General features: G+C 44.0%; 1 protein-coding gene across 6 annotated transcripts in view; it reads left to right on the top strand.

Annotated features, from left to right (window-relative positions):
* The window catches only part of Ltbp1 (latent transforming growth factor beta binding protein 1), a 384,816-nt gene that overhangs the window by 136,952 nt on the left and 223,248 nt on the right, over positions 1-24,616 (top strand). For all 6 annotated transcript variants that reach the window (XM_038319233.1, XM_038319232.1, XM_038319231.1 and 3 more), the window contains one exon: positions 11,594-11,763. In XM_038319233.1, coding sequence (XP_038175161.1) covers positions 11,594-11,763 — 170 coding nt within the window. The remainder of the gene's footprint in view (positions 1-11,593; positions 11,764-24,616) is intronic.

Here is a 24,616-nt window from a genome sequence, read left to right as displayed (position 1 = left end):
ACATGTAATCTGTCCCTGGAATTGCCTGTAAATAAGATGCCGACTGAAGCCCCAGTTAGGTTCAGGCTTGCGTTTTGGCTGGACCACTTCCTAAGTGGCACGAATTCTTCCGTTTATAGCTCATGGTGTCTTGTCTATGCCACTATGATGTTAGTGGCCACAGATAATGGCTGCCTGGATCTCTTTAGGTGGCAGATGATGTTTTGGTGGTTCTATTGCTCTTTTTCTTTCCCTGCCTTCATCCTTCATCCTCTCTCCCTCCCTCCGACCTCCTACCCTCTTCTTCCCCTCCCCTCCTGATCCTCCACTTCATGATCGGCCTTTGATGTTGAGTTTTTACAAAGAAGGTCATTATTAGGGCTCCTCAACAAAGCTGATAGAATATGTGTATAAAGGCAACTCCCAACGTGAAATGGTTTGACTTGGGTGTGGTTTTTTTTTTTTAATGTTTCAGTGTCATGAAAGCAGTAGACATCTAGTAGACGCTGTATATTGGATTTTGAACTTCTTCTGAGGGATGATCACCCAGCATGAGCCTCCCAGTGAACCCCTAGTCTGCAGACAGCCTGTGATCTGGAGGGGAACCCCAACAGTGGACATTTGGTAGTGGACTGTGTTGCTCAGCTACAATGCCCATTGCTTAGGCAAATCGAATGCATCTCAACCAAGGACACATTGAGCATAAGCAGAGTGTGGAGCAGTAATCCCATTGTAGTGAGCAAGCGTCTGTAGTAAAATAGGCTTTTTATAAGGGATTGAGTGGTGATTCCAGAGGCTACGAAGTCCATACGTGGAGTGTAGGTTGAGCTGGGGACCCAGCAGAACTGGAAACTTCAGTCACATGGTTAGCAAGTGAGGACCCAACGCTACAACTGGTACAGAGAAAGCCCAGTGGCAACTTGTTGAATTCTTTCTTGTTCAGAGAGGCTGTGGGTTGATTTGTTCTTTGCTAACCATGTAGGCTTTCGACTAATTGGGTGAGCCCAACCAACCCATGTATGAAGCTTACAGAGCACACCAATTTCAACAATACTATTCTCCTCAAAACCTCTCTGAGTTGACACTCAAAACTCACCATCACAGAGACACATAGAATAAGTGAGTCTTTCCTTTTATTGACCAATTTAAATTTAATTCAGAACTTTCTGTAATCCCAGTTCCAGGGGACCTGATAGCCATGGCAAAACACCAATGCACATAAAATGATTTAAAACATTCCAATGTTACTATTTTTATAAATGGATGGCTAGATGTAAATGTGTTAGGAAAAAGAAAGAAACCTATGTTATTCTATGCTTATGGTTTCCCATCTTTGATTCATGGGCTGTCTTCTAATTGGATCATTAGACCTTTGATCCTAGTGGTCACCAACACTGCCACTTCTCTTATCTTCATTTTTAGAGATTGCCTTTGGTTCCATTAGTTTTTCTGAATTATTTTTGTCTTCTGTTTCATTTTTTACTACTTCCTTGTTTTATTTATTTATTTATTTATTTATTATTTATTTTTGCCAGATTTGGGTCTCACTTTCAGCTTCACACCAATGGGTGAGACCTTTCTTCTTTCCCTAAGTGGGTTGTCAGCACTGTGAGTTTATATTTGATAATTGATTTCCCAGCAGTCCATTGTCTTCATATGCTGTATTTCCATTTCAATTCAGTTGAGAGTAACTCCCACTGTGTTTCTTTCACCCCCTGTGGTTCATCGTTGTCTTAGTCAGGGTTGCTATTGCTGTGATGAAACACCATAACCAAAAGCAAGTTGGGGAGGAAAGGGCTTTTTCACAGTAGTCCGTCATTGACAGAAACCAGGACAGGAACTCAAACAGGGCAGGAACCTGGAGGCAGGAGATGATGCAGAGGCCATGGAAGGGTGCTGCTTACTGGCTTGCTCCTCAACTATTCCACCTGTCCCCACCGGCTTCTTTTAATGTCCTCTCCATAGCTTAAACAACAACAACAACCAAAGCCAGTTATGGTGGTACACAACTTTAATTCTAGCACTCAGGAGGCAGAGGCAGGGTTGTGGGGTTTTTTGTTTGTTTTATGTTTTCTTTTGTTTTATGTTTGTCTATTTCATCTCAGCTGAAGTCCCCCTTAAGAATTTTTGCTGGACTATTCTTACATTTATGTAGTTGGTGTAGTCTCCAGCCTTCTGCTTTCTTTGTGTTTCTTTGGGTCATTTTGCTTTCATGGTGTTTTTGTATTTTGCGCTTGTTTTCTGTAATCCTTCAGTTCTTGCTTGTTCTGTTGCAGTCAGTATGTTTCACCCTGTCCTCCAGACTTCAGCAATAGTCTCTTATCTCTGATGTATTCGGGTCCAGGAGGTGATTCTGTATGAATGAGGCCACAGTCCACAGCTCCTGTCTCACTTCCCACGTGTTTATGTGTCAAGCCAGGTACCAACTCCCCAGTGATTTGCACTGCCTCTGATGCTCCTGGGAGTCCTTCCTGAGAAAGCACAACCTTTTTGCTCTGATGTCTTCTCTCCTGGAGTAGCAATCACCCACACTTGTCAGAAGGCAGCAGGACCCCCATGATGACTTGAGTTCTACAGCTGGACACCAGCCTGGCGGATTGGAGCTGACTTCTCGAGCCTTCCTCGGTCACTTATCACTCTTCTGCTGTTACAAACTCCAGGAAGCTCACCATAGGGGAAAGGGTCAGATGGTGTCAGACAGACCTTTTGTGGGAAGCATTTTACGGCCGGCCGGGGGTTCCCTTCTGTGAGGTTCAGAGTCCACGCCCAAAGTGGAAAGCGCTGTGTCCTTTGCCGGATCCTCCCACTCTCTCACAGGTCAAATGATGGATTTAGTTAGAAATATGGAAAAGTTTAGTTAATTCATGTACCAAAAGTTGCCACTAGGAAGGCAGCAGTGTAAACAGTGTGTGACTAATCCTTTCTTCTGAGGAGAGTGGTTCTGTGCAATTGTTTGCCCCATGTTTACAAAGACACGGAGGTTTCCATAGATGCAGATCTCTGAGCAGCCGGCCATGCCCTCACTGTCTCCTTCCCCCTTTCTCTCCTTTTCTTTCCTACTGGCATACCCCTCATTCTTTCTGACCCCCTTCTGGTACTGCTGCTGTACTTTCTGTGTGGCCAGTGACCTGCCACCAAACCCGATGGCCTGTCCTAATTCTGTGTATCCCGCCGTTCTGTGACAATTCGTAAAGAAATTTTTTATCCTTTCCTTTTTGGAATCCTTTCCTGCTTGTCATTTCTAGACCTATTCTGTTTGGTTTTTAATTTCTTCTGAACCCTATCTATTTTCTTTATGTCTTCTCTCTCATCTGTCTGTCTATCTATCTATCTATCTATCTATCCATCCATCTATCTATCTATCAATCTATCATCTATCTTAATGAATTGATTTATACTGAGTTCCATGAACAATGAATGATTCTCAAGTTCACTACAAAACAAAGAGTCTGGGGCTGTGGCTCAGTTGGTAGAGTGCTTGTTATAGCATACATGAGGCCCTGGGTTCGAATCCTTGACTGCAGAAGCTGAGTGTTTTCAAACATACATTTAAATCCAGCAACGGTGGGGGTGGGTGGAAGAACCTGAGGCTAGATAGATAGGTCATGAACCCTAGGGGAGGAACTGCTTTCTTAAATAGGAGCCTGTATTCTCTCAGAGGACATGAAGATGTCAACCATCCTTAACCGTATGCCAGAGAGCAGAAAAGTTAGGCTGCCGACTGAGTGTGGTTTGCTCTCCTCAGATCTGTTTGTGACGGGGATTCACGTAGCCAAGGGTGGCCTTAAGCTCCCTAGGTAGCAGAGGATGACCTTGAACTTCTGTTCTTTGTGCTTCTCCGTCTCACTGCTGGACCTGACAGGTGTGTGCTGCCAGCTCAGCATCTGTAGAGCAGGATGCAGGCCTAAAGCCGACAAAACCCTAGCCCTGAAAAGGGAAGTTGGTGGAACGTCCCACTCCTGACCAAGAAGCCGTTTGCAACTGATGCTGGCGGGAAAGGAAGAAATCCGTTTTCTCCAGTGGAGTGGAGTGTCACTGGGTATATCGCCCATGTTCCCACGAACCGTCTTTACCCAGGAGCAGCTGGACCACGTGAAACAGACTCCAGGCATTTTCATTTCCTGTGCTGTTTTGTTTTGTCTTGGGTATTTTCTTTTTCTTCTGACTTTGAGTTTCCATTTTTTTTGAGAGAGAGAGAATGAACATGTCCCTGGGTAGGCAGAGCGGCGGGAAGGATCTATGAAGGAAAATAATGCGATCAAAATATAGTGCATGGAAATGGTTTTTCAATAGGAAAAAGAGAAAACAAATCATAATTGTGAAAAAATTTTGTGTCTACAAAGTAGACTAGACTTTCTATCTAATCACATGACATTTAAGAAAGGATGCTGGTTGTATGTAGTCTATATGAACTGTGCTTTTAATCCCAGCACTCAGAAAACAAAGACAAGTAGATCTCTGTGAGTTCCAGAACAGCTAGAGCTATGTAGAGAGACCCTTTCTCAAACAAACAAACAAAAAGATTAATTTTTTAATATAAATCCCCATTCTCATAAGTTGTCTCTACAATTACACATAACTATCTTCCAAGACTTGTCCATGCTTTTTAATAAAAAAATTTAGAAGCCGGGCGGTGGTGGCGCATGCCTTTAATCCCAGCACTCGGGAGGCAGAGGCAGGCGGATCTCTGTGAGTTCGAGGCCAGCCTGGTCTACAAGAGCTAGTTCCAGGACAGGCTCTAAAAAAGCTGCAGAGAAACCCTGTCTCGAAAAACCAAAAAAAAAAAAAAAGAAAAAAATTTAGAAAAAAATCTTTTCACATTTATTAATATGCGTGCACACGTGCATGCCACAGAATGCGTATAGAGGTCAGAGGGCAACTTGCCGTAGTTGGTTCTTGTCTTCTTCAAGGGAGCCCTGAGTATGAAACCATCAAGTTTGTCGTTGAGCATCTTTTTTTCTGACATTTTTATTGTTTTTTATTACACTATATGTTTTTTCTTTTTTATTATTATTAAAAATTTCCACCTCCTTCCATTTCCCTTTCCATCCCTCACTCTCCCTCCCCCTCCCTTTTCAGTCCAAAGAGAAGTCAGGGTTCCCTGCCCTGTGGAAAGTCCAAGGTCCTCCCCCTCCATCCAGGTCTAGGAAGGTGAGCATTCAAACAGACTAGGATTTCACAAAGCCAGTCCATGCAGTAGGATCAAAACTCAGTGCCATTGTCCTTGGCTTCTCAGTCAGCCCTCCTTGTCAGCCGTGTTCAGAGAGTCCGGTTTGATCACAAGCTCCATCAGTCCCAGTCCAGCTGGCCTTGGTGAGTTCCCATTAGATCAGCCCCGCGGTCACAGTGGGTGGGTGCACCCCTTGCAGTCCTGACTTCCTTGCTCATGTTTTCCCTCCTTCTGCTCCTCATTTGGACCTTGGGAGCTCAGTCCAGTGCTCCAATGTGGGTCTCTGTCTCTATCTGCATCCATTGCCAGATGAAGGTTCAATGGTGATATTCGAGATAATCATCAGTGTGATAGTGGGGCAAGGCCATTTCAGGCTCCCTCTCCTCAGCTGCCCAAGGAACTAGCTGGGGACATCTCCATGGACACCTGGGAACCCCTCTAGAGTCTTGAGCATCTTTACTGACTCATCTTGATGGCTCACTTTTTAATTCCCCCCCCCCTTTTTAAACATTTTTGCTTTTTGAAGGTAGTGGCTATTTAGAATGTCACTGTTTCTCTACGTGGAGGCCTTCCCCACCTGCTTTCTGGAGACCTCCCCTTGTGTTTCTGTCTGGAAAATGAAGGTGGCCCTTCTCTTCCATAAACAGGTCCCTTCTCCCAGCAGCTTTTGCTCAGTATACCTCTTTGTTCCTCCTTTTCCCTTTGGCCGTGAACTAGTAATACTCTCAGAAATAGCTGGTCTTTACAGCTTCAAGTTTTCAAGGACCTCTTTGACTTCCGTCCTTAACGCTTGCTGGCGGTTATCTTCCCAGGGCCCCTTCTTGATGTGCTTGCTGTGAATGTTGCCTAATTAAGAATGTCACAGTGAGCGAAGACTTGCTTGCCTGTCCCTTGTTCTCTTGTCTTCCTCCCAGGGTCACTATTTTGCATGTTCTGGCTTCCCGCCTCCCCCGTGAAGTCCAACAGCATGCTTTGTCCTTGGTTTCATGTTCTTCTAGCAGCCTCGGCTGTCAAAATCATGGTCACCAGTGTTATCTCATGACCCTCGGTTGGGAAAGAGGGGGGACTCCACTTCCATTCTTCCTCTTTCAGAATTTTTCAGCTTCCTCCAGCCAATCCTGGTCCTTCATATGGCCAGAATTGGTGGCTCAGCATGGGAGCCTCTAATCATTCGATCCTCTTTTGCAATTGCCCATTTGTAATACTTGTCTGTGGATGCCTCCTCTTCACTGAGCCATGGAGGGATGCTTGTTTTCTTCCTTCTCTCCATCCCTCTTGGAGTACGGTGCTCCCGACATCACATTTGAATGGGTTCTCTCCTCTTTTTACTCTGTCATGTCCTTCAGTTTCCCTGACTCCTCAGATCTCAGTCGTATTTTCTATTCTAATGACTCCTGCTGCTTATCTTCTGCATGACACTCTGATCACTCTCTGTCGTATGGGGAACAGTCTTTCTCTCTGTAGGAGAGGGCTTTATTGAGGAGAAGAATAGATGTTGGGATTTTTACTTCAGGTAGTTTCATTCCTTTGAAGAACAATATTTTTTAATTTATTTTTAACCTTGGAAGGTGGGGTGGGGTTATATTTTTTCTTTTTTTCTTTTTTTATTATTATTATTAAAAATTTAAGCCTCCTCCCCACCTCCCATTTCCCTTCCCCTCCCTTAACTCCCCTCCCCCTCCCTTTCCAGTCCAAGGAGCAGTCAGGGTTCCCTGCCTTCGGGAAGCCCAAGGTCCAACCCACTCCATCTAGGTCCAGGAAGGTGCGCATCTAAACAGATCAGGCTCCCCCAAAGCCAGTACATGCAGTAGGATCAACCCAGTGCCACTGTTCTTGGCTTCTCAGTCAGCCTTCATTGTCCGCCAAGTTCAGAGAATCCGGTTTGATCCCATGCTTTTTCAGTCCCGGTCGAGCCGGCTTTGGTAAGCTCCCATTAGACTAGCCCCACAGTCTCAGTGGGTGGGCACACTCCTCGCGGTCCTGACTTCCTTGCTCATGTTCTTCCTCCTTCAGCTCCTCATTTGAACCTTGGGAGCTTAGTCCTGCACTCCATTGTGGGTCTCTGTCTCTATCTCCATCCATCGCCAGATGAAGCTTCTATGGTAATATGCAAGATATTCATCAGTATGGCTATAGGAAAGGGCCATTTCAGGCTCCCTCTCCTCAGCTGCCCAAGGAACTAGCTGGGGACATCTCCATGGATACCTGGTACCCCCTCTAGAGTGAAGTCTCTTGCTAACCCAAAAATGGCTTCCTTAATTAAGATATCTTCTTCCCTGCACCCCTATCCACCCTCCCTCCATCCCAACCATCCCATTCCCCCAGGGTCTCCCCATCCTCCCCTCCTCACTTTTCTCTCCACATCTCCCCATCACCCCTTACCGCCACCCCACCCCACCCCCAAGATCCCAATTTTTGCCTGGTAATCTAGTCTACTTCCAATATCCAGGAGGATAACTATATGTTTCCTTTAGGTTCACCTTCTTATTTAGCTTCTCTATGATCAGGAATTATAGGCTCACTGACCTTTATTTATGTCTAGAATCCACTAACGAGTGAGAACATACCAAATTCATCCTTTTGGGTCTGGGTTACCTCACTCAGAATAGTGTTTTCTATTTCCATCCATTTGCATGTAAAATTCAAGATGTCATTGTTTTTTACTGCTGAGTAGTACTCTAATGTGTATATATTCCACACTTTCTTTATCCATTCTTCCATTGAAGGGCATCTAGATTGTTTCCAGGTTCTGGCTATTACAAATAATGCTGCTATGAACATAGTTGAACAAATGCTTTGGTAGTATGATAGGGTATCTCTTGGGTATATTCCCAAGAGTAATATTGCTGATTCCTGGGGTAGGTTGACACTTTGGAAATCAGTGGGGTTATATATTTTGACTTCTGGATGATTGGCTTGCTAAGTTAGAGAGAATAATTGTCTCCATATGCAGACTTTCTCAGAAGACACTAGCCCCACTTGTCCTTATTGTCATTCACTTGGATTCAGTATCCAGAACCACCGAGGTGCTGGGAGACGGCTTCATCCGTGCTTCAAGTCCTACAGGGACTGCTGACCAATGCTGTTCTTATGCCTTGAGTTACTATCTATGAATTGCCATGAATGAAATAGCCCAGGGCTGCTAAAAAAAATAGACCAGAGGAACAATAATGTCAGGATATCCTTACAGTGATGGTGGCTGTTGTTAGGTGAAGTTCATTTGTCTGTGTACAGATACAGACGTTAGTGGAGATGTAAACTATATCTCCAGGCCAAACATGCTGCTTACTGTAGGCTGAGGAAAAGAAGGGCACACCCCGCCCCATGGGAAGTACAGCTTCTCCCCCTTGCTGTAGCAGCCAGTAGTTTTCACTATACTTTGACTACCTTTACACATCTGCTTCAATGCCTCTTAATGTTTACTGCTGAGTAATACACAATATGATAGCTGGATGGGACAGGTACTAGTGACTGGAATGGAAGGCGAACCTGAGGCCCCTGAGGGAGTGGATAAAATAGGGAGATCCTCCAGTGGACGGACAATATGGAATATTAAATATTAATATTTAAATACTAAATATTTGAAGTTACCAGTGTGGCGGAATTTTAGAATTTATAGTAAAATTTAAAATTTTACTATAGAATTTATAGAATTTCCCCTTTACCTGTAATTGTGAGGAAGGATGGAGGAAAGGAAGTCAATGGGTATGCCCCTTTTATTTTGAACCAGAATCCCTATGGTTTTGATTTTTAAATTTTCTTTTCAGGAATTTGCACCTCCCTCCCTTGAAAGTTACAGTGATGTGAGTAGCTTGGCATTTCCTTATCACGGAGGCTCCCTTCATCCTGAAAACAGGGGAATAAGAAGTGGGAATCATTAAAAACCAATGAATTTTCTTTTCTGAAATGGTTGGATGAAAGAAGCTGGAAGGCTGTTGTCACGTGGCAGGCACAGCTTGCCTTCTCTCCTTTGAGTCTCACCTGTTCCATGGCTCAGAAGGAGCCCTGTGCATTTACATCTGCATCTCAGTTCTTGCATCCATTGTTGTCCCAATTCAGAGGGGAGAGTAGCTCACCTGGAAGGCAGCCCCCCAGCCCCCCAGGCCCCCAGCCCCCCAGGCTCACCTTTCTGGACATGGCCAAGGCAGGCGTGATTAGTGACTCTCCAGGTCTCCTGGAACTCTGGGTCCTCCTGTTCCAAACAGGAGCTAGTCTAGGTTATGTGCAGGGTGACAGAGTGGCCTAGAAAGAGAGCCATTTCCAAGCTGGGGAGGAGGCTGGCAGAATAGACTTGTGAGGGCCAGATTTGTCCAGCTGTTTCTAACCCCCGAGCATACTTCAAGTTCAAAACAACACTTACATCATCAAAATAGAAGTGTTTATTGTGCTAATCCTTAGGCTTTTACTAATTCAGTCATTAGTTTGGTGACAAAGGGAGTGCCCTGTGTGGCACCACATCTGGGAAGATCCAGATCCAAGTTTAGGCATTTCGAGACCACAGGGTTTGAAGTGGATGCCAAGGTGCCAGTACCCTTCAGCCACTTCTGGTCCCTAATCGCTCAGGAATGTTTTGTCCTACTTTACGACTCCTTCCTAACCAGAATGAATTTGAAGTAACTTACACCAGATTCTTTGACTTTTTTGGTGAAGATACCAAATGGTGGAATTTTGGTGACATGGTGATTGGTCTTTTGTGTTGAATGTTATTTCTTCTACTGTTTGGGTAGTCCCTTGAGGAACCCATCTATAGAGTCCGGCCACACGGGTGAGCAGGTCCCTTTCAAAGGCTGTTTGCTGTTAGTGCTTGTCTGCCGGAGTCTAATAATGCTTGAAAATGAGCAGGGCCGCTGGAGAGATGCTTCTGTCAGTAGAGTTCTTTCCCTGTGAGCTTAAGGAGCGGAGTCTGATCCTCAGCAGTGCTGTAAAGAACCCAATGTGGCAGCACTGGCCAGTAATCATAGCCCTTGGAAAGCTGAGCCAGCCTAATTGAATTGGTGAGGTCCAGGTTTAGTTAGGTGCAGATAGATTGAAGAAGACATTGGCTGCCTACTTCTCGCATGCACGCGCACACACACACACACACACACACACACACACACACACAGATGGCACACTAAATAAGTAAGTAAAGAAATAAATAGAACAAGTCAATATCTTTTTTTTTCTATTTTTCATTATTGGTTTTTACCCATGATTCATTATTCTTGTTATTTGTAGGAACTGGTAATTATAAAACACTTAACCTGAGTTATCATCCATAATGTGTGTAGCTATACTTAGGTAATTATGAGATCGAACATAAAGTTAAATAGATATTCTCCTAAGACTTTTTGGTTTTGTTTTGTTTTGAAGTCAGGGTTTCTCTGTGTAACAGCCCTAGCTGCCCTGGAACTCACTCTGTAGACCAGGCTGTCCTTGAACTCACAGATATCTACCTGCCTCTGTCCCCTGAGTACTGGGATTAAAAGTGTGTTCTGCCACTGCCCAGTTTCCTGAGACATTTTAATAATATATATATATATATATATATATATATGCATATATTTCAGAAGGAATTATCGTGTGTGTGTGTTGAATTAGCATATCTCCCTATAGTCCAGGTTTTCCTCACCTCCAGATGCCTCTGTTTCTATGTCCCAAATGCTGGTATTAAGGCATGACCACCATGCCCAGTTTAGTTTATTTTGGTTTTTGGTTTTTCTGCTTTACTGTGCTCTGATTTTTTTTTTGTTGTTGTTGTTTTTTCGAGACAGAGTTTCTCTGTGGCTTTGGAGCCTGTCCTGGAACTAGCTCTTGTAGACCAGGCTGGCCTCGAACTCACAGAGATCCGTCTGCCTCTGCCTCCCAAGTGCTGGGATTAAAGGCGTGCGCCACCACCGCCCGGCTGTGCTCTGATTTTTATAAACATCTTTTCTTTTTACCTTGGGTGGTAGAAATTTTCTGCTACAGAATGGTAAACTGAGGCTCCAAGAACCAAATAAGCTAACCCACTAGAATTAGGCAATTTGGGAAGTCCTGCTGTCCCATGCGGGCTCTCTATACTTACTGCTGATTTCTGGCTCTTTCCTCCTGTGCTCATTTAGTTCTTATTATTTGTGTATGGCCCTATTTGTGTCTGCTTTTTTTGTCCATTGCTGAGACAAGGATTCCCTATGTTTTGCATGAAGCCTATGGTAGCTATTCTCTGAAGTCTTTGATAAAACTCACCTGCGGCAATCCATGACTCTCTATGCATTTTGACTACACAGACAGTCTCTTTCTTACCAGATGGTTCTACCTGTAAACGAGAGACGCTCGGATGAGCCTTGGGTGGCGAGGGCGTGCCTTTCGACGTTCAATTTCTTTTTCTTTATCGACGTTTTAATTTTTTTTAATTCCTCTCCTTCTTGGTTGGCTTTTAAAACCCCCTGCTTATCTTCTTGCCCTCTCTTTGTTTCTCCCCAGAGTGGCACCCTTGTCTTCCCAGAATGTGATGGTTCACCGTGGCCAGACCCAGGAGTTCGTATTCCAACCCAAGTACTTCCCAGCCCCGAAGGTGGTTTCCGGAGAGCAGTCCACAGAAGGCGCTTTCTCTTTGCGATACGGGCAGGATCAAGGCCCCGCACCCTTTCAGGGTGAGTATCTGTGCAGACAGCCGTTTTCCTGGATTAGAATCTCAAGAGTTTGGAAACATTTTCCTTGGTTTAGATAGCTGTAATGTGTCACAGTAGATAAAATTCAAGAGTCATTAAAACACCTACTTTGGTTCCTAAAACAACCAGACAGCAGATTTTTAGCCTGGTTTCCTTATTCAGAGGAAAGACATTTTTCCGGGACTTTGGAACTAAATCTGGAGTGACTTGCCTGAGATTCTGTTTCTGTAGGATTTCTTCTGCTGGGAGACGTGTTCCCTCTAATTTTAGGTGCAGCTGCATGTCTGACATGTTTGTATTGATAAAATGTTTTCTTTAGTGAGGCTGCCAAGATCCATTCCTGGTGAACGGCCCGGTTTGTGCGGCAGGGCTCTCTGAGGTTCACCTATGCTAGCTATTTTTATGCTGAGCGGTCCACCTAGATTTCAGTCTACCTCGCAGATGGCAGGGAAGACTTGCCGGAGTTTGTGAAGGACTATTGTACCTGGGGCCAGCTTGCTTGGTATCTCCCTGGGTGAAGCTCAAGGACACGGGCCCTGGCTGGAAGTGGAGGGAATGTGAAGATTTGTGGTTTAGGTACTACGGAGTGTCTGCTGGCAGCGTCTGCGCAGGGAGAATGCGCTGGAGCAAGACCCAGACCATTCAGAGGCAAGAGCTAGACTCACCTTCTTATGCCAGCAGCGTTCTGTTTTAGTACGTGTTGACTGTTTGCCTTCACCATGACTGACCGAAGAGTGTGCCAGGTGTGAGGTGGAGAAGGATTCTCAATTGCTAGCAGGAATAGCGCAAATAGCCCAGGGAGGGTTTTGCTACTGTCTGATGCTTTAGAAGCTGGAATCTGCTGTGGATTTGATACCCTACTTCTGTCCCCACCTCTCACTTTATGTTATGATGCTCTAGTAATTGACAGTTTTTTTACCATAGAAAATTCAAAGGCAGATTTGTTTGTCTATACTTCATCTTTCAAGAAAATTTTCTCAAAAAAAAAAAAAAAAAAAAGGGCAGGGTAATGGTGGCGCACACCTTTTATCCCAGCACTCGAAAGGCAGAGGCAGGTGGATCTCTGTGAGTTCGAGGCCAGCCTGGTCTATAGAGTGAGTTCAGGACAGGCTCCAAAGCTACAGAGAAACCCTGTCTCAAAAGATCAAAAAGAAAAAAGTTTTCTTCCGAGGCTGGTTTCCGAGCTCAAGAGTGTGAGTGGTGTGACTTATTGGGTTGATGACAAAAGTAAATCAGGACCATAGGGAAGACGGAGAAACCACTGGGATCATCTTCTTGTCAGGCAAGACAGTTCCTTGCCAGTCACAAAAGACCAGCTGTAACCACCATGTTCCTCAATACCTTTCGAGTTCTTCTTGCTGTGTTCTTTCTGGGAAAATATCCCCGAGTTTGCAGTGGTTTTTGAATTCTGATTTTAAAAGTGAACAAACGTACTTATTATTTCTCAGGCTCTCATATAGAGAAAGACTTTTTGAAAACTCTCTAAAGTTTGGAAGTGATTAGAAGGACATTTTTGAAACCTTATGATCGTATTGATAGGGGAAGACATTTCTGAGCTTGACGGGAAAATCAGGAAAAGATGGTTTGATGGTTCCTGGAAAGATGATGAGATATGGTGCTCTTGGTTGGTTACTGTTGACTTGTTATTCAAATTTATTTCTATTTCTCTCTATATATTCACACACACACACACACACACACACACACACACACACACCTATCTACCTACTATCTCTATCTCTGTGAGAATTTAAACCTTGCTGAGCTGTCTTCTGGAAAATTAAATGATGTTAGTTTTTAACTCCTTTGCCTCTTGTATCCATTTTCTATAGTGGGGAGCCAGTGAAAGCTAGTGAAGTAGACGAACTCATGCCCTCAATGAGGGCGCACCCTATTCAAATCCCCCATAAGCTAGAACTGGAGCAAAACAAAACAAAAGGCTGAGGAAGGACTGCAACACAGGTCATATCTGAAAGACAAAAAGGGAAATGTGGCTGTTTTTACTGTTGCCAGCACCATATTGAGAGCTGGAGGTTGAGCTGGAGAGTTATGAAAACAAGCAATTCTGCAGGGCCACGAAGGATGCTGAAATAGGAACAGCCAGTAATTCTACAGGGCCACGAAGGATGCTGAAATAGGAACCGTGAGAAAAATGACAGAAGGAAGACTAACAACATGGGAAGCGACCTGTCAGGTCGGAGGAGAGTGGGAACCTAGTGTGGACAGTGAGGAGGGATTGGCACTGTGCTCATCCAGGAAGAGTAGGGTCCTTCAGTAACCTCACCCTCCTCTTCGTAGAAGAGATCAAATCCACACACACTAACTCCACAGTGTGCTGAGGGCTGGGAGGGGATATGGATGCTGGCAATCCAAATTCAGGTCTGCACGCTTACGTAGTAAGCCCTTAGCCCACTGAACATGTTCCCAGTCTGAAGCTCAGTCTCCTCATCTACTAAACACTTCTAGATTTTGGATCTGGTCAGCTGATAACTGGGAACTGGACAGTTACACCCAAAGCTTTTCAAGTCACTCTGCTTGTCCCTGCCATTCACCGTCAGTGGTCCTCCCAGCTTGCCCTCCGCTCCATGTCAATTCTCAGGTACATCTCCATCAAGTTTGGAGGCAGCAGAAAATTGAGAAGCCCTAGGAAGACACTGTGACAGGGCTTCTCAACCTTCCTAACACTGTGACCCTTTAATACAGTTCCTCGTGCTGTGGTGGCCCCCAACCATAATGTTATTTTTGCCTCTGCTTCGTAGCTGTGATTTTGCTACTATTCTGAATAGTAATGTAAATATCATACGTGCAGGATATCTGATATTTGACCAGAGGGGTAGTGACCCACAGGTTGAGAACTGCTGTACTGGAAAGTTAGTTGCATTTCTTTCAAGAATGTCAGGTTGCAGGACTGGAAAAAAATGGCGGCCGTCAGCCCTGGATCTTTACAGAAAACATCTGGTACTGGTGACAACAATGGATCGTGGTCCCAGGGCTGGGTGGTATATTAAGATACCACCTGGATTTCTCAAAAAAAGTTAACAGAGTGAATGTATCTAGCAATTTTAACTCCTAGTCTAATTTTAAAAAACCCACATTCACACAGAGATTTGCATGTAACTGTTCATAGTCCAGTAACTAACGAGAGACGATGAACTAAATGTTCATCCCATGACGAATGACTAGACAAAGGGAGCTATTTCCATGGGATGGAATTTGAGTCATTAAAAAGGAATGGAGTACAGATACTTGCTAGAACTCTAAACTTACATGGAGTGAAGGAATCCAGACACGGAGGAGTCCAGACCACATATTATATGATCCCATGTATACGAGACATCCATAACAGGCAAACCCGTAAGACAGAAAGCAGATTAATAATTGCCAGGGTGAGGCAGTGCCTGCTGATAGGCCAGGGGTTTCTTTTTGGGTGGTGGAAAGTGACCTGGAATTATTAGGTCATGACGATTCAACAGTCTTATAAATATACTAAAAAGTCACAGAATTCTACACTTAAAAAGAGCAAATTATAATAGTGTGTGAATTTTGTCTCCTTTAAAAGTAAAAATTATTTACAAGGACAACTGCCAAGTAGATAGTTAAAAAAAAAAAACAACTCACCAGCTCCAAGGTACAGAGAGAACTCCAGTGCTCTGGGGTCTTCAGAAAGGTGAGAACAAGGGAGGCTCTTTATCTAGCACCTTCCTGGGAGATGTGTTAAAAAGAATGCCATACGGAAGCCAAATCTAATATACTTTGCTTAGTAGTATTTTTACAACAGAGGGGAAGCTTGAAATAGTAGACCATTTGGAGCGTGATGCTTAAATAGCAATCGATTGAGATGATCGCAATAGCCTATACCTGGGTGCCTGTGACTCAGTTGTCTGATAAAGCACACTAGGAAAAGCCCTCGAGGGTGGTGAGCATTCACATCAGATATGCTGCTGCTGTGGTTAGTGTTCCGTGGGAAGCTTGATACCTGAGACTAACGTTTCGGTTACAGTGTGTGGTAGGATGGTTTTACCAGGAGGGATCCAGGGCACTATGGGACTTACTGGGGTTCATGGTTGAGTTGGTTTCCCAGGATAGCAGGAGCACAAGCCTCGCTGAGACGGTCCTTGGACTCCTGGTGACCAGTTTGAGAAGGTGATGCTGGAACTGAGAGAGAAGCAATTACTCCCCTCAGTGACTCTTTATAAGCAGGTCTCCTCACTAGGAAGGAGTAGAAATTTGAAGTTGAAGTTGCATTTTTCTCTGTGTTTCATGTGTGTGTGTGTTTGTGTGTGTGTGAGTGTGCATTCATGCACATGCTAACTCACACACAAGCAAGTGCACGCATGTGGAAGCTAAAGGTTGATATCAGATGTTCTCTTTTATAGTCGTCCACCTTATTTTTTTGAGATTGGGGCTTGCTAACTGGTTGACTGGCTGTTGCTAACTGTTCGGTTGACTGGCTATTGCTAACTTAGGTTAACTGGCTATTGGGATTCAGGGCTTTTCCTGTCTTTGCCCACCATCTGTTGACCCAGTGCTGTGGTTCCAGACCTGTGCTACCATCCTTGGCTTTTATACGGGCTCAGAGGACCTGAACTCATGTCTTCATGTTTGTGTGGTAAGCCCTGAGCCATCTCCTTAGCCTTGGTATTGGAGTTCTCCTTGCTAATTTCAGTGGTTTTCCCACGGTAAGGGCTCAACTTTTAAGTGGGCTGCTTATATTTCAATATCATCTTCTAAAAAGTTTATTTTGTTATATTCAAGGAAGCAGACGTCTTAAATTCCAGAAGAGGCATATGTCATGTTTTATAGATTAACTTCCCAAAGGTCTATAAACACAGATAACTCAGACTCTTAAGAGGACTGATGATTTATATTCTGATGTACGGAGGGGGCGGATGGGAAGAAAAGAGAGAGAAATACGGGTACCACAAATGCACAATGTTGTTATGCTTAAAAGAAATTCCACTTTTGAAAATGTTAAATATAATGCCTTTTATTTAAACAGGCAGCCCCAGAGCTAACACAGCATGAACATAGTCCATTAGACAACTTTTGGCAGAAGAAAATTGGTACCTCCGGAGTTGTCTTTCCCTGGGTTCTATGGTCTGTGTTGATCTTTCCCAGTAAGTCTTTGCCCCAGACAGTTCAGCTCCCACCCAAAAGCTAGAGGGCGGCTGACTGAAGCCTCTATTCTTCCCTGATGGGTAGACTAGCTCCCCAGGTCTCCCAAGCCTGGTTGGAGAGAAGTGAAGAATGTTCTCACAGTGTGGTTTTGTTGTTCACGCTCTGGCATTTCCACTGTGGTCTGACCACACTGCATCGTCCAGGACTTGAGGAGGATGGACTATATGGGCACATGAGACATATTCTTCGCACTTTTAGCGGCATGGCTGTTAATGTGTGTCTGGCTGTGTTACTTTCAGGCTTCTGTTCAGTCATGACAGAACATGAAAGCGTGTCAGGGTGTTGTGACAAGTAGCAATGCCTGTCCTCTGGGAGAGAGAAGTTGGTGTGTCTGGAGTGAGGCTTTTCCATGGTGGCAGACTGAGTTTTACAACAAAGAGACAATCAGGGATGTCTGGGTCTTCCTGGCTATCCAGTTGGGGGAGGGAGAGAGACAGACAGAACACACACACACTTTCTCTCTGTCTCTGTCTCTGTCTCTCCCTCTCTCACACACACATACACATACACATAGGGGGGATGGTTTTACAGATCATTAGAGGAGACAGCCCAAATCTAAACACTGGGAGAGAGATAGCATTTATCCCAAACATGCCTGCCGATGCAGCCAAGGAGACAAGGGCACTGAGTAGAGGACCTTATGCTTCTGGCTAGTGACAGAATGCTCAGGAAATGGGTGTGATGGGAACATCTGTGATGGGACAGAAGGTGCCTCAGAGAGTGGAAGCATCAAGCTTATCCTGTACTGCCTTACCTTTTCCAAATGAAGGAAGAAGCTCCATGGCTGGTAGCCAGGTAAAGGCAGAAGTTGGGATAATTGATTTGGATGAGAGGAATTGTAGTTCTTGATGAGAATTTATATAGAACTTCTTGTATAGAAGAATATCCAGTTCCTGCCTAAGGGATGGATTACAATGTAGAGCCCATCAGCATGTTGGAAATGCTAGTGAGGAGGAGTTTGCCCTTGAGAAACATCATGCTCTTAATTTGGAAGAGGCAGGGAAAGAAAAACAGCAGGAGAGACCTAGTGTCCTGGAAGCTACAGTGCACAAAGATGGATAGCTACAGACAGATATGCTGAGGGCCTTTTAGGACATCTTTCCAGACGAAACAAATGTGAATTTGGATGGAGAAATGTCCAGGGATGCACTTGAAGCCTCCCCTAAATGGGGATTACCATCAATGAATGTGCAAGTAGATACATCTTTGTGTGTGGCTCCACATTGATTCACTGGGTATTAAATGGTAATGGAATTTGGACCAAGTTGTCCAAGAAGCCAATAAAAAACCACCAGCCACAACAGCCACAAATGAATAAGCATCCAGAGGGCTAATATATGAGAACAGAACAATTTACAGAAAGAACAATGGTAAAGCTCTATACTCTTTCCCTTGCAAAACCTGGTTCCTAGAGCGGCTTAGTCACCTGCACAGTTTTATAATTCTACACTGTAATGCAATGTGGGTGTTATGGCCGGAGGTAGGTACTAAAGACTCACCTTCCCCTTGATGATGTTTGGCATAAGCTTTCCTTTGACAGCACAGACAGTAAAATATGATTATGTGTATAGACTGGCTCACCCGTGAGTGAACAGGGTTCAGTCAAGCTAATCTCAGGCATCCAGGTTTCACAGAACGATGGGGTGTTCCTTTCTGTTTGCTTGCACCATCTTGCACTTGGTGTTGAGGTAGAGGGTGTGTAAGACTTTTTTTCTGCAAGAGTTGTTTGATCCCACCTCTGTCCAGGAAGGTATGTGAGTGTGAATGTTCTCTGTCTCTTGGTCAGCTACACATAGTTAGAGATAGCTGGGAAATGGTAGACGTGGATTGATTGTCAACGCTTCTAAGAAGCTTATCCAGCAACATATAAACAGTGATGAGCAAAGCCTTCTAGAAGGAAGGATTATGTATTTTAAATTCCTCCACAGTCAGTATTCAGTGCCAAAGACAACTTTTCATTCCAAAGCCCCACACTTTCATAATTATACTGACATTAAAAAGATATTTCTGATTGTTGAGGATAATTTCAAGATACTGAAAAAAACTCAACTCTTGGTATGGCTCCAAATTATTCTAGAGTCAAATTGTGTGTGTGTGTGTGTGTGTGTGTGTAACTGTCTGTCTATGGTGGGTATCAAGTAAATGTGTCTGTAACTTTGAAATAATTTCTAACTTCTTAGGTTATCCTACCTGCATACAGGCAGTATCCTGTTATTAAAAACTTCTTGTAACCTAAGTAGTGTACTCTACAAGTTTGCTCTTCTACAAACTTACAAGGTTCTCCTTGTGTGTATATGTGTACTGGTACATGTGTGCACATGTGCGTCATGCTGTACTCGTACATGTTTGCACATGTGCGTTATGCAGGTGTTCACATGCCACTGTACATATATGGGTGTCAGTCCCTGCTTTCCACCTTGTTTGCCTACTGCAATCTTCTCTGGCACCGGGATTACAGATGCTTGAGTTGTATGTCTGGCTTGTATGCAGGATCTAGGGATTCAAGCTCAGGTCCTCATTGCTGGCATGGCAAACCCTTTTATCCACTGAGCCATCTCCCCAGCCCTGGTTCTTATATTTGGTTTAATGAAAACATTCTACGTAGGGTTGCTTTTGTGAACACCACCACAATTACATAAGAGAAATTTTGTAGCCTATCAATGAGTTTGGCAAGCTTTGGTGAGAGAACAGGGTCTATGGAGCTGGCTAGAGAGTCTGGTTGGGTTCCGCACTAGCATCCAGGCGTCTTGTGTGGGATTGAGTGCTCTCCCCTAATGAGGGTAGGAACACACCAATCCAACAGCTGGGCTGCTGTTTAATGACCAGGCTAATGGTTACAGGTGCATCCAAGGATTGCAGCAGCTTGAGGGGGATCCAGCAGAAACCAGAGCGCTTCCTCCCACACTTTGAGGAGCTCGCATTACTTTAGAGGCTCACCCTCCTCCCAAACATTTTTTCTTTATTTATTAATTAAAAATACTACTGTGCTTCAGTTAGAGAAGTAACTGGTCTAAAGGCTGAGTCCCTGCTCCCTTGGTCACTAGACAGTTAATGAAAACGATGTGTTTCGGTGGGCATTGGTTTGTTTTCCCAGAGAGGGGAAGGGCTGAGAGGACTCTTGTAAAGAGTGATTCTCTGACCTTTTTCACTCCTCTCCTTACATTTTATTGATCCCAGAATAAATAATAATGCTAGGTGATAATTTTTATGTCTAATTCTTTCTTTCCTCTCCTCTCTGGCCACTTCTTTACTGTGGGCCGACTGGGCCTTTCCTGCACATCTCCCCTTCACTAGGGCTTGACCGGCAAAGTGGGGAGACTGAGTGTGGCTCTGAATGATGGCTTTAAGAGACTCCACATGTTCTGTCCCCACTTCCTGGAACCCGGAAAAGGTATCTGGTCTGCTGACTCTGTTTTCTCTCTCTCTCTCTCTCTCTCTCTCTCTCTCTCTCTCTCTCTCTCTCTCTCTCTCTCTCTCTCTCTCTCTCTCTCTCTCTCTCTCTCTCTCTCTCTCACCATGCCAGTGGGGTAGAAAAAGGACTGTTGAGAAACACTCTTTTCAAATCAGTTGCTAGTCTCAGTAAGTCTACACAATATGGCTACAGCTAGGCATGTTGTATGTAGGTAGAAAAATACCATTATGGGTGACATTCTGGACACAGTGGACTGGAAAACACGTAGACAGAGGAAACCAGTGTGGGGCTGGCCAGCTGTCTGTCAGAGCTTTCCCAGGCAAGGGTGATACTGGCTAAACCAGATTCAACAGAAGCCTTCTTAAAGGGTCTGTAATGGAGAGTAGCTGGAATGGAAGTTAGACTAACCAAAGGAAGCTGGAGTCACCAGAGGGAAGTTTCCAGCCATATGACTATTGGGTTCAAGAACAAAGTTCGGAGTTTTTGCAAAGGCCTGGGGATGGAACAGCATGTGCTGGGTGCCTAAGAATGCATTTCTTTCAGGAGGAGATGCTTACTAAACTAAAACCTGAGGTTTGTGAGATCTGGCTTTTGGGGTGGGGCATTTCTGGATTCATCATCCTCATTGTTCATCATCCCCATTGTCTACGCAGCTTTATCATAATCCCCTCTCACCTCAGATAATGTGTACTCTCTTCAATATAGACAGAAAGACCCCAGCTACTGCAGATTCTATTTCTTCCCTGGTCTCCAACAGCTGCATGCCCTAGCTGCTCAGGATACCAAAGCGATTGCCTTCTAGTGAGGGCAAACCCAACTTCTCTGCTTCACCCCCTTTATAGCTTAAGCCTGTCCACACCCCTCCCTTTGAAGAAGGATTGGGATGGCTGGGCAGATAAGAGAGGAAGAGGGGGAAGGATGGGTGAGCTTCAAAATTCCCCAAGACACATGGAAAACTTGGAGAATTGTCTTCCCTGGCCTGACTTATGAGTTTGAGTGCCCATCTGGATGATTTTTAATGACTAAATTTGTTCTTTGACAATATCGTTTTTGTATATAGTGCGTTCTGTTGACTCTCACCCTCCAGCCTCTCTCTTTACTGCATCTCACTCCCATCATCTCCCCCTGCTCCCCAGAGGTCCCTTTCCCACACTGATGTATTTTTGTTTTGTTTTATGACCCACTGGTTTTAACTAGGGATGTCTGTGTGGCCACAGGCGCCAATGGATAGTCCCATATAGATTTCTAACAGAAGCGTCCTCCATTAGGGCATGGGATTCTTGCTCACATAGGATGGAGAATGTCCAGTTGTTATTGGTCCAGTGATTGTGGCTTGGGGAATCTTTTCAGGAAGTCCTCCTGCAACCCCATTATGCTTCCTATTCTTTCACCTTTATTGGTCTGGGAAACCATAATGTGGTACTTGTGTAAATACCCGTCAAGCATGCCTTGCCATGTCCTGTACATAAAGTACAGAAAGCGTAGTTAACTCTGTCTAAAGGATTATTTCGAAGACGTTTCGTGGAGAAAATGATTCATGTTTCTTGTCAGAGGTCCCAGTTTCCAAGCCACACCTGAGTATATCTGGAAAAAGAAGTCCTGCAGAAATTAAGATAAATTGTGTTTTTGATTTTTGAAGATTGGCTAGTTAGAAACATGAGAGGCTCTCCATCATGTTTGGCTCCTTCTCTGTGTTAGCTACTTTACTAAGCTCCTTGTATGCACTTACTTGGTGCCCTATGTCTTAGAGACATCCCTGGGTCAGCTTATCGCTGGTGCTCATCACGGGGCACACTCACAAACCTGGTGGGCTCTCATCACGGGGCACACTTACAAACCTGGTGGGCTCTCATCACGGGGCACACTTACAAACCTGGTGGGCTCTCATCACGGGGCACACTTACAAACCTTGGTGGGCACTCATCATGGGGCACACTTATAAACCTTGGTGGCATGTGTTCTCCACTTGTCACAATCACTTTCTGTTTATAATTTAATTTCATTTTGAAATTGGTATAGAAAATATTAGACAGCATTATGCCATTTTCAAATGAAATATATTTTGTTGGATTCCCTGCCCCCATCTTTCCCACTCCCTTGGCTCCAGTAACCCACCTTGCAGCCTCTCTCCCAGCCTTCCTTCCCACCTTCATGATACACATGTCCTATTGCCCCCACCACATTCCTTAACATCTCTTACTCTCTCTCGGTCTCCTTTCTAGTTTTTCAGGCTTTACCCATGTCCCACACATTACTATATATAGTTGAATAGATTATACACTAGGATCTTTATATAAGAAAAAATGGGATTTTTTTTTTTGTTTTTCTGAATTTGGGTTACTACACTCATTATAATGACTTCCAGATCTGCTTATTTTCCTGAAAATTTCATTTTTTATGGAATAATAAAATTCTATGGTATTTGAGTACCACATTTCCATTATCTATTCATCTACTGATGGGCATCTAGGCTGGTTCCAAGTTCCTTGCTATTGTGAATAGAACGGTAGTGAACATGGGTGCAAGTACCTCTTTGGTGGGATACAGAGTTGTTTGGGTGTGTCCAAGAATGGTAAGGCTTGGTATAGATGGTCATTCTATTTTTAATTTTTGGGGAACCTCCCCTTACTGATTTTCATGATAGCTATATTAGTTTGTACTCACAATGGCAGTGAACCAGCATTCCTCTGTCCCACATTCCCACCAGCATTTGTTGTCTGATTTCTTGATGACAGCCATTCCGACTGGGAGCATGTGGGCCTCAAGGCAGTCTTAATTGAGTTTCCTGATGGTTAGGGATGTTGAGCTCCATTTAAGAGCACCCATTGGTTATTTGTGTTTAATCTTTTGAGGACTGTCTATTTTGCTAGCTCATCTATCAACTGGCAAGTGTTTGTGTGGGTGAGTTTAGATTTTGCAGTTGTTTTATTTTTTTTTTGGTTTGTTTTGCAAATTCTAGCTATTAAGGTCTTGTCTCAAGAATAGCTGGCAAAGATTCCCTCCCATTTTGTAGGCTTCAACATGACCTCTTAGTGCAAACAAAACATTCAGTCAAAACAAGATGTGTGAGACTGCTCCTGGTGGGACACAGCATGCTGATTTCAGGAAACTCAGTTTTATAATAACACATTCTAAAAATAACAAAATGTATAGAATAATAAACACACAAACCACTAACATAGTAGTTTACTGTCATCGCCAAGTATGTATATTCTATATAGTTGTATGCTTTTAAACTTGGCTTTATTTATTGATTCTGTGTGTGTGTGCACGCACGTGTGCGCTCTTGTATCTGAGTGTGCAGGTGCCATGGCATGTGCGGGGCAGTCAGAGAACACTATGGAAGTTGGTTCTCTTCTTGCACCATGTGGTTCTGGGGATCAGACCTAGATCCTCAGGCTTGACCTCAGGTGCCTTTACCTTTTGAGCTGTCTCAGAAGCCATGCAACTCTATGTTTTTGCTTGTTTGCCAGTGGCAGCGTGGGAGGTGTGTGTAAACCACCATCACCACGTGTGTGAGCAGTGTGTTGAATCAGGTTCTTAATAATGTCACCTAAGCAATAGGGATTATTATATTATAGTTCCATCATCATCTATGATGAGACCACTATGGTCTGTCACCAACCCAAGTCTCATTATGAGACTGATAGCATTAGTACATTATCTGACTATTTAGAATGAGTATGTTATTCATAGAAATGTAATAGGTAAATGTTGTGATGGGAGCGGTGGGCTGCTTCCAGCCACCTGGCTAGCTTTACCCAAAATAATTACATGGAAACTGTATTCTTTTAAACACTGCCTGGCCGATTAGTTTCAGTCTCTTATTGGCTAATTCTCACATCTTGCTTAACCCATTTCTATTAATGTGTGTAGCACTACAAGGTGGTAGCTTACCAGGAGAGATCTTAACCTGCATCTGTCTCGGAGAGGAGAGTCATGGCGACTTCCTGAGGCGTCTTCCTGATTCTGCTTTCTTTCTCCCACAATTCTGTTCTGTCTACTCCGTCTACCTAATATTCTGTCCTAGTAAAGGACCAAGGCAGTTTCTTTATCAACCAATGAAAATAACACATAGACAGATGACCCTCATCCATCAGGTAAAAAGCAAAGTAATTCTAAAAAGTGCTATTTTATGTCTTTGTGTAAGTTTTAGGGGAATAGGAAGTCAAATTTTGATTCCATTTTGAAAGTTCATGAATTTTGTGAGCTGTAGGAATTTCCCATTACCTACCCGGATATGGC

This window comes from Arvicola amphibius, chromosome 2, assembly GCF_903992535.2.
Source record: "Arvicola amphibius chromosome 2, mArvAmp1.2, whole genome shotgun sequence".
Lineage (NCBI taxonomy): Eukaryota > Metazoa > Chordata > Mammalia > Rodentia > Cricetidae > Arvicola > Arvicola amphibius.
The sequence above is the reverse complement of the archived record's forward strand: the minus strand, read 5'-3'. Positions and strand labels throughout refer to the sequence as shown.